We start from the raw sequence: 10139 nt of genomic DNA on the forward strand, positions 1-10139 counted from the left end.
CTCTGTCAGCAATGGGTGCAACTTAAAGTAGCTGAATGCATTCATTAGAAGGGCTGTCCACAAACATTTAGACATAGTGTAAACAAATTAGTCTACAAGGTATTAGGTAAATTAAGACTTTTAAAAATATATGTATTAATACTGGCATAATATCCTTAATAGTTATATGTATCTGAAGGTAGATACCAAAAGGTATTCGAAATAAAATTAGCAATATTCATAATTATTCCCTATTTTCCTGTAGTTTAATTGAGCAGAGCGGAGCAGGTACTAAAGAACTGCTCCGCTCTGCTCAATTAAACTACAGGAAAATAGGGAATAATTATGAATATTGCTAATTTTATTTTTAATACCTTTTGGTATCTACCTTTAGGTGTGTGTGTGTATATATATATATATAATGAGGGACTCTTATTTTGATAGCTCGAAAAACCAGCACCAAACCAGCTCACCCGGAAGCGAATAACAGGCTATTAACTTTCTATCGCTTCAGCTGAAGAAACAACAGAAAGGGTTTTTAAGTGTTTGTTCAAAAATTGAACTGTATTAATACAAACTGTACCTTTGTAAAGTTAGTAGATGTCCAAAACCAACTGCAATGTCGGACAGAAAGCGGCGCAGAGATCACGACGAGGAAAAACGAGACAAAAAGAAGCCCAAAGACTCCAAACATGAGGAGGCGAAATTCAAGAAACACACTGCTAAACTCACCCAGGAGGTGCAGGCGCTGAAGCACGTGGAGACCTTGTAAGTTAGTCACTTACATTAACGGGTTATAAGGCTTTATGGGTTATGCATTGCTAATAGGTGTCCTTTTGGAAATGCACAACTGGTTAACGTGCTTTGTGGGGACGTCAGTGATCTGGTGGCAGTCGTGGTGTTGAGTGTGGAGATGTTAGAGACACCCAACAGTCACTAATAACTAATAACCACCAGATAAAAGCATATCTGCCTTATCTATATGTCTCTTTTCCCTTTGCAGCTATGAAAACCCACCCCCTGGACTTATAAAGGTCTGTCAAATGATGATGATGATGATGATGATGATGATAAATCCATATGCTCTTCAGATAGGCTCACATTATAAAGGCTAATCTCACTGTTTGCTCATTGTAGACCTAAATCAGTGTTATTTCCTGTCAACATACTTGCAGGAAGAAGAATACAGACCTGAAGACTGTATTCCTGATGCTCCTGGTAATGAGAATGCCAGGGATTTCTTGGCCCATGCACCAACCAAAGGACTGTGGATGCCTCTTGGAAAGGAGGTCAAAGTAATGCAGTGTAAGTCAGCAGCCAGCTGTCCCAATACGTCACAAGAGAAATGAGAGGCTGTTTCATAGCCTGTGAGGTTAATCCAAGGTGGGGAAACTAAACAAGAAGGAAAGATCCTTGTTTACAAGAGAGCCGATACTTTTTGGGAGACAGTGTGTTAGTGTGAGAGAGTTTAATGAGCATGCAAACACAGCTGTTCAGTGGCAAATGGGGTTTGTCTTCCTGTCAAAATGAGCAAACTGCAGTTCTTTAGTACCTCCCACAGACCAGGTGGTGTCACTTTTGTCCAAGCAGTAATGGGCTGCCTTTTTCATTCATGTATTCTGAGCGGAGATGGCCAGGCTAAGGAAACTGTAGCTTGGAGGAGTGGTAGAGTGAAGGCACTCGGAGTATGTCATAGACGTTGAAATAAGAGAATAAGCAAATACAATTTTTATTATTATTTTTGTCAAATTATTGACAGTGTTATATCTGATCTTTGAAATCTTGCTGCTCCCTCCACAGAAGGTGACTGTTAGAAGGGTCTTGTGTCTATTTTAGGCTGGAGGTGCAAGCGGTATGGCCACAGGACCGGTGACAAAGAATGCCCCTTTTTCATCAAAGGCAACCAAAAACTGGAGCAGTTCAGAGTGGTGAGTCCCTCAACAGAATGTGATCTGTCCTTGAAAAAGGTCTTAAAATCTAATGTCATGTAATTATGGACTGTGGCAGGAAGACTCTGAATAATACAAGTTTTAAGCTTCATGATTTGGTCTGGTAATATATTTAAATACAAGTTTGTGTACAAAAATAGTAGAAATGCTTGTGCTCTCATAGCAGTGTTTAATTTCATATTTAGTGTTGACAAAAGTGACTTATCACAAAAATTAATAATTTGGTTGCAGGCACATGAAGACCCAATGTATGACATCATTAGGGAAAACAAGCGCAATGAAAAAGAGACCAGGTAAATTCCCCCTTTCACTTTCCCACATGGGACACCCCTTCTGATGAATGCATTCCGCTACTTTAGGTTACACCCATTGCTGAAACAGATGTGCAAATGCACACACACTTCCACACCGTTTGTCTCCCTGTAAAGAAATACTGGCAATAGAAAGGACTCTTTGGAGGAGATGAACATAACCCATTTGGCACCATGCCTGATGCCAGGTGTGGGCTGCAGGGGTATAAAACCCCCATCATTGAGATGTACAGCAGTGGAACTGTGTTCTCTGGAATGATGGTGCTTTGTCCATGGGGCAGTGGTGGCTCAGCGGTTAGAGCTCCCGGCTACTGATGACAGGGATGTGGGTTCGATACCCGGGCTCGTCAAGCTACCACTGTTGGGCCCTTGAGCAAGGCCCTTCTCCCTCACTGCTCTCCGGGCGCTGGAGTTGGCTGCCCACCGCTCTGGGGGTGTGTGTGCGCTCACTGCCCCTAGTTCACTAGTGTGTGAGTGTGAGTGTGAGTGTGAGTGTGTGTGTGTGTGTGTGTGTGTTCACTACCACACACACATGCAGAGGACACATTTCGCTGTACATAGTAGACCTGACAGACCTTTACCTCTACCTTTAGTTGGGGATGAGGTGTAGTAATCATCCAACATCTTGACCATCCAGCAATGCTCCAGAATTGGGTAGAACGCCTTCCCTGAACAGTAGAGACAGTTATTCCAACAAAAGCAGGATAAAATCAATAATTTAGTCCATATGGTGTGTAAACCTACAAACCTCTGTCTTTGTCCAGAGCTCATTTCAGAATCTGCAAAGTAAGACCGTAAGTGACGAGACAACATATTCAAGTATAACGCAGAGTATTTAATGCAGTGATGATGTTGTGTTTGGAAAGTGACTTGTTCATTTAAAAGGAAATCATCCATTGTGGTTCATGCAGTTCATGTCTTTTAAACACACCATACTTGAATTTTTAAAAGCCCTGCCAGCTCAGGGATCGGTTATGTAATTAGAAAGTAATTTAGAACATGAAGACCTATCATGAACATTCTTTATAAATGCTTAACTGTATCTGTGCATCAAAAGAGCATGTAGCCCAGACTATTATGTAACTGTTCAACACACTGTAATTATCATGAGCTATGTGATGACGCCGTACTTCTGTTACAAAGGGGTAATTAGGTGCTGCTGGGGGAGTAGTAAACTTTCTGCAGGCATGGAGTTGATTTCATCTCTTATTTAGGCCTCATATAGACACAAGTTTCCAGTGGAGCAGCATTTTACAGTCTGTCAGGCTGAGTAGTGTCTGGGTGACGTGGTGTTTTTTTGTTTGTTTGTTTGTTTGTTTTGTGTTTTATTTTTTAACATTTAAAAAAAAAAAAAAAAGATCAGCACACATCACTTTAATGGTTTATAATTATTGAGTTTAGGCAATGTGAAACCGCTGTTCTTTGTCTTTATGAAAATTAGCTATTCGGAGACAGTTTTCTTGTCTTATTGACGGCTTAGTGCAGCTTGTCAAAAAAATACAAGAAAAGTCTTGTTAAATCCAGAGTTGAAAAACAGATTTGAGGGGCTTTGCAACTGATGCAACCATCTCAGCATGAAGAGAAGCAAATCAATGGGAGCGAGGCTGTGCGAGTGGGGTGCTGCTGCTGTGCGGTTCCCAGGGATACGGACCTCTAGGGGAGGATATGGACCCTCTGAAGAACAAGGCCCCACTGATAGATTCTTAACAGTTTCATGGCTGCATGGGAACGGCTATATTGAAGTTAGTTGCATGTTGTACCTTGTGATGCAGGCTTGTTGACATATGCATAAATGCATATCCAATCAATGCAAGTTTATTTGCAAGGACCGGTAATGCCTATGAATTTTTCAGTAGATATGTGTGCAAACTAGGTGCCTTTCCTGCACCATGTACTTATACATTTGAAACCCTTGGTCAGATATCACATTCTGCGATGTTAAGAAATATCAGTCCAGTGTGAAAAACAGTATTGGATTTGGAAGACCAAGAAAAAGTTCTCAGAGAGAACTGCATGGATTTTGGCAAATGAAAACTCCCATATAACTGCCTGCAAGAAAGAGTAGCTGAGTCAAATAAAAGTGGTGCAGTGTTGCTTGCACAGGCAATATTCATGGAAGGAATAAACCTTAATTGTGAACTTAAATTCTAGACTGCCACTTATATCAATCAGCCATAACATTAGTACATAACATCGACAGTATCTGCGGTCTCTGAAATCTATAAAGGGGTGGGATATGATAGGCAGTCCGTTCTTGAAGGTGATGTGTTAAAAGCAGGTGAAATGGGCAAGCATAAGGATCTGAGGCACTTTGACAAGTTGTGATGGCTAGATTACTGGGTCAGAACATTCTCCAAAACATCATGCAGCTCTTGTAGGGTGTTCCTGCTGTGCAGTGGTCAGTACCTACCAAAAGGGGTTCAAGAAAGGACAACCAGTACAAAGGCGTCAGGGTCAGTGGGCACCCAAGACGCATCGTAGAGGCCCCACCTCACAACTTAAAGTATCTGCTGCTAACATCTTGGTGCCAAATACCACAGGACACCTTCACAGGTCTTGTGGAGTCCATGCCTCGAGTGGTCAGTTGTGGTGGCACAAGAGCACATACTTCGCATTAGGTGGTGCTAGTGTTGCAGTTGATTGGTGTGTAGATATGTACTTATTTGTGTTCAAAAGGCGGTATATATATATTTATTTATTTTATTATTTTATTATTTTTATTATTTATTTTATTATTTAATTTTATTTATTTCTTCCCTACAGCACACACTGCATGGTCTGTATTAATTCTGTAACTACTACTTCTATGCAGGATCCAGCAGCTAAGGCAGCTCTTACAGGACACCACATCTGACTCAGACTCATCCTCATCCAACTCCTCCTCCTCCTCCTCTTCCTCTCGCCACACCCACAAAAAGAAAAAGAAAAAAGAAAAGAAAAAGAAGGAGAAGAAGAAGAAGCGCAAGAGGAAGAAGAAACACAAGTCGAAGAGTAGTGATGATGGCTCAGACTGAACAAAGAAAGCTAGTGTTGGTATCCCTGTCGGGAGATGAATGATGTTTCTAGACATAGCTCTAGAGCTGCAGAAGCTATGGAGATCTCTGTTGGACCTCTACTTTGGCTCCACCCTTCCCCCTAGCCTGCTGGGTGCTCCCTAAAGCTGTTTAATAATGCATACAGGCATTTCATCCCCCCTGTCAACAAGGATGGTCTGCTTATGTGACATCTTCATCCGCCCCATAGCTGGATGGTTCATATTAGCATGTATGCGCCTCAAGATTGTCTTTGCTTGTAGAGGAAGGCATATTTGTATTGAATGTATTGAGTGTTTGCTGCGTGTGCTTTGCAAGTGATTCTATGTAGAGCAGTTTACCTGACCAAGCTTGAGCCAAAACCTACACTAATGCTAAATTTCCGGAGGTGAATTTGTATTGACATTGCAGTGTAGTCCATGATTAGGCATCATCCATATCTAGCAGACCGACCCAATGTGAAAGAAATTAAAATTACCATGTTTATAATAATATGCTGTCCAGTTGTAAGATAGACGCATGCAAATCTGGAAAGTATGTTCATTCTGTACTGCTGAAAATTCATTCATTTATTTAAAGTGATGCTATTAAACACGTTTTCAGTGTTTTCCTCACTTGTGAAGCCATTGGGTGAATTATTGTCACAAGAGAATCTTGCACTTGCACTGAAATTTCACCTACGCCATGAATGCCTTCCTTTTGCTCTGTGCTAATAATGGATGTTTTCGATCGTCATACTTAAGTGAATATAAAAGATATTAGGGCTGAACAATTAATCAAATATAATCAAAACCAACATTCAGAACCTCTAATTAACTTAATCTTGCCCGTATTCATTTCTTTTTTTTCTTTATTCTATTAGTAGAATTCAAACACTAAACAACTCAAGCAGCTTGTACCGAAAAACAATGCTTTGTCTGTCATGCATTAAAATGATCGTTGATTAATAATAATCAAGGTAAAATGTTCACTTAATCGTGACATTGATTTGAGGCCATATTGTCCAGCGCTAGACAATATTTTACAATGTTATCATAAATTGCCACAGGATTTTTCCCAAATGCTTCTCCTGTAATTAAGTCACTGCAATTATACAGTCGTTTTAGTCTATTCTCAGTTGAAAAACACACAGTAGAAACATTTGCTCATGATTGTTGGCTGTAAAAAAAGAACACCAGCTAATGGATGAAATTAATTGATTAACTACACACATATATAAGTCAATATGTAGAGTTTCAGTCTGAGAAAAACTGCTGGGATCAAGAGCATGGTGGGCTGTTCTCCTTCACAGAATCAATCTTCAAGGAAAAATCATAAGAAAGACACCTTAGCTGTGAATTCATCACAAATGTCTCAACTGTTAAAGCAGGCTATAGAACATCCAAATCCACTTGGCTTGTGTTGATCATTAATCTTATTACATATTATAATTTTAATAAGTGAAGATATAAGTAAAGCAACGTTAGTATTACTTGTCTGATATTACATTTATTTAGCCATTCCCCTTATGCAGTAATGTTAACCTGTGCCCTGTTCAAAGATATGTACACTAGAAAGGTTGTACCTAATTAGAGGCTAGGCAATCATCAGATCATCAGCTAATTAAAAACACACGTGCAGAAACACTTGAACACAGTACTCAGTCTGATAAAGAATGCTAGGGTATAGGGAGTGTGGTGCACCTTTCTACTGTGCAGCGACTTAGTCTTTATGGGAAAGTCATTATAAGGTAACCTTAATTTTAACCTTGTCTAAAGAATTAGTGGTTTAAGCATGTTACAGAACAGCCATTTTCATTTGGTCTGTGCTGATAGTCAATGTTATCGAATATAATCATTTTGATGACTAAAGATCATTTGATATTAGCATTTAAAAACATACAATAAAAAAGTTTGCAGATGGTTATAGGCTATACAAACAGAACGTACGCTAACTAACCACACATACCTGCATGTCCACACTACTTATAGATTTTCAGTCTGATAAAGAATTCTAGGGTTCATGTACATGACTCAGAGAAACTAGTGGACAGTATAATTGTCAAGCTTGTCTAGAAGAAGGGTTCTAAGTTCTCAGTTTGGCAATATTTTGTTCTCTAACGTGTGAAGAACCAGTAACGGTTCAGTAATGCCGGCCACCTATGCTTATGAAGATTTCATTATAAGTTAATAAATAGCATTAAAAGTTAGCAATGTTGGAAAATGCAAGGGCTCTGTAACATCACATGTGGTACTGCAGAACTGCGGATGCAGGAGGTGGATCACAGTGACATCAGTTGCTGTGCCAATTCTGCAGACAATAATTAATTGTCTAAATTTACTTTATTGTACCCACAGCTCAATGTTCTGCACGTCATCATGACGTAATCACACCCACTTATGAGAGCACAGAGGGGTTAGTGTTTTTAATCATTAACCTCGTGTATGGAGAGATGAGGCAGAAAAAAAGCTCAGCCTAGAAATCCGTCTCCTGTAGCTGTCTTGGGCGTGTGTGTGCCATTCCGTGCAGAGTTTAACACAGCGCTCCACATTAAAAGAGCGCGTTGGCTGTGCCCCGCCTTAATTAGATGCTATTTAAATACATATGAGCAGAATGAAAAAAAAGAAAGCCAGCAGTGGCATCCACCGAATATCATAAGCAGCCTATTTAACCGAGGCCTTGGGATACATTCTATTTGGATTTAGAATAATGTGTTGGCTTGGTGTAATTGCTGACCTACAGCAAGTGTGTGTGTGTGTGTGTGATATGTGTATCTACTAGTAATAGTGTGCTGAGTCTCCTGTGGTTTCTCTGCTTTCCCCCTTTTTTTCCATGGTAGCCCTCTGTCTCTGTGGCGATTTGGCCCGAGGCATCAGATAAATCAGCAGCATTAGGGCCTTGTGTGTGTGCAGCTCTTTTATCTGACTGCAGACATCAATCTCTCAGATGAGTCTTCTTAACTGGCACCTACCCCTGTGTTCCTCAGCCAGAGCGAGAACCAGACGCTCCTTATCGAATCACTTGTGTTCTAAGAGCGAGTGGTTTAAGTTCATTTGGAAGGATTGGTGCAGCTGTTAAAGGCCCTTCAGCACCGTCAAAACTGGAAGCTTTACAGTATCGTAGAAAACAACAAAAACAACTTCTCCTTAAAAGTATCAAACGCAGAAGGTGATAAAAAGGTTTCCGAACACTGAAAATATGAAAATGAGAAGATCTTCTTATACAGGAGTTTACTGTGATATTCATGCTGAAAAAAAAAGCTGGCTGGCCAGCGTGACCAGCATCACCAAGCTGGTTGACCAGCAAGACCAAGCTGGTTGATTGGTATGACCAGCATGACTAAGCTGACTGACCAGCGAGACCAAGCTGGTTGACCAGCGTGACCAGCATGACCAAGATGGACTACCAGTATGACTAGCATGACTAAGCTTGTTGACCAGCATGACTAAGCAGCATAACCAGCAAGACGAAGCTGGTTGCCCAGCACATCCAGCATCACCAAGCTGGTCGACCAGTATGACCGGCATGACCAAGCTGGTTGATTGGTATGACCAGCATGACTAAGCTGACTGACCAGCGAGACCAAGCTGGTTGACCAGTGTGACTAAGCAGCACAACCAGCAAGACGAAGCTGGTTGCCCAGCACATCCAGCATCACCAAGCCGGTCGACCAGTATGACTGGCATGACCAAGCTGGTTGACCAGTAAGACTGGCATGACTAAGCAGCATACACTATGCTGGTCAAGAGCTGGTTAACCAGTTAGCTTACCGACATAGGGGATGTTTTTGTCTGCATGAACAGCTTTTCAACCACCTTCACCATCAAAGACTTAAAAGAAAAAGCTGGTCTTGAGCTGGATGTTTCAGCAGGAGTGACTTGTAGCATTTCTTTATAATAGAGTAAATGGCTGTCCAAGCTGATGTAGTTGCTTTAAATAAGGTTATTCTTTATGAATACAGGTTGTGGGGTTTTGATTCTAATGGTTCCTTCATGTAACTCTGCGTATTCTGTAGTAGAAAGATAGAAAAGGCTTTATCTTTCAGGGACTGAACACGAGAGAGAGAGAGAGAGAGAGAGAGATTATGAATAGAGACTGTGGAGACTGTAGGAGATTGTGTACATGATTATTCTGCAAATAGGGATAAAACACCCTTGTTTTGGAGATGTAGCAGTATATTAGTGCTGGTATGTTGTGCTGTGTAGTTATTTTCACTATACAGACAAAAGTATTCGGACATTTGCTCATTCATTGTTTCTTCTAAAGTGTTATCAAAAGAGAAATATTCAAAAGTTTATCCTGCTTTTCTTGAAGTAACTGTCTCCACTGTCCAGCGAAAGGCTTTCTGAAGTTGGAGCACTGCTGTAAAGATTTGATTGCATTCAGTGACAGAGTGTTAGTAAGGTTAGGATGTTGGATGATCATCACCCCACCTCATACCCAACTCCCCAACTCATCCCAAAGGTATTGGAGCACCATCAGTCCAGAGAGAGTCCACAGTCCCTCTGCTCCACAGCTCAATGCTGGGGGCTTTATACCCCTCTATACCCCACACCTGGCATGAGGCATGGTGCCAATAGGCTCATATCTATCTGCTCCAGAGAGTCTTTATTCTAGCAATGGGTTTCAGCAACGGGTGCAACTAAAAGTAGCTGAAATGTCCACAAACATTTGGACAAATAGTGCAAGTACATGTAATGCAGATGTGTAGATGTACAGTGCTGTGTTTGTGGACTCCATGCTGGGCTGGCTTTCGTGAGGCTCTGAGTGAGAGGGCGTGGCCAGCGCTCAGGGTTCCTACGCTGCGATTGGTCCGTGCGCTGCCTCGCTTTCTGAGCGGAGGGAACCAAGCAGCAGAGGGTGGAGGAGGAGGAGGAGGAGGAGGAGGA

At 41.2% G+C, this 10139-nt stretch overlaps 1 protein-coding gene across 1 annotated transcript; it reads left to right on the top strand.

The window, feature by feature from the left end:
* Window positions 1-458: 458 nt before the first annotated feature.
* Window positions 459-5885, top strand: rp9 (RP9 pre-mRNA splicing factor). Its single transcript, XM_072674840.1, has 6 exons — window positions 459-747; window positions 983-1013; window positions 1155-1284; window positions 1816-1907; window positions 2160-2221; window positions 5052-5885. The coding sequence occupies exons 1-6, from the start codon at window positions 599-601 to the stop codon at window positions 5251-5253; spliced, it is 666 nt and encodes a 221-aa protein (XP_072530941.1). The 5' UTR covers window positions 459-598; the 3' UTR covers window positions 5254-5885.
* The last annotated feature ends 4254 nt before the right edge of the window (window positions 5886-10139 follow it).

The sequence above is a fragment of the Salminus brasiliensis genome, chromosome 3, assembly GCF_030463535.1.
Source record: "Salminus brasiliensis chromosome 3, fSalBra1.hap2, whole genome shotgun sequence".
Classification (NCBI taxonomy): Eukaryota; Metazoa; Chordata; class Actinopteri; order Characiformes; family Bryconidae; genus Salminus; species Salminus brasiliensis.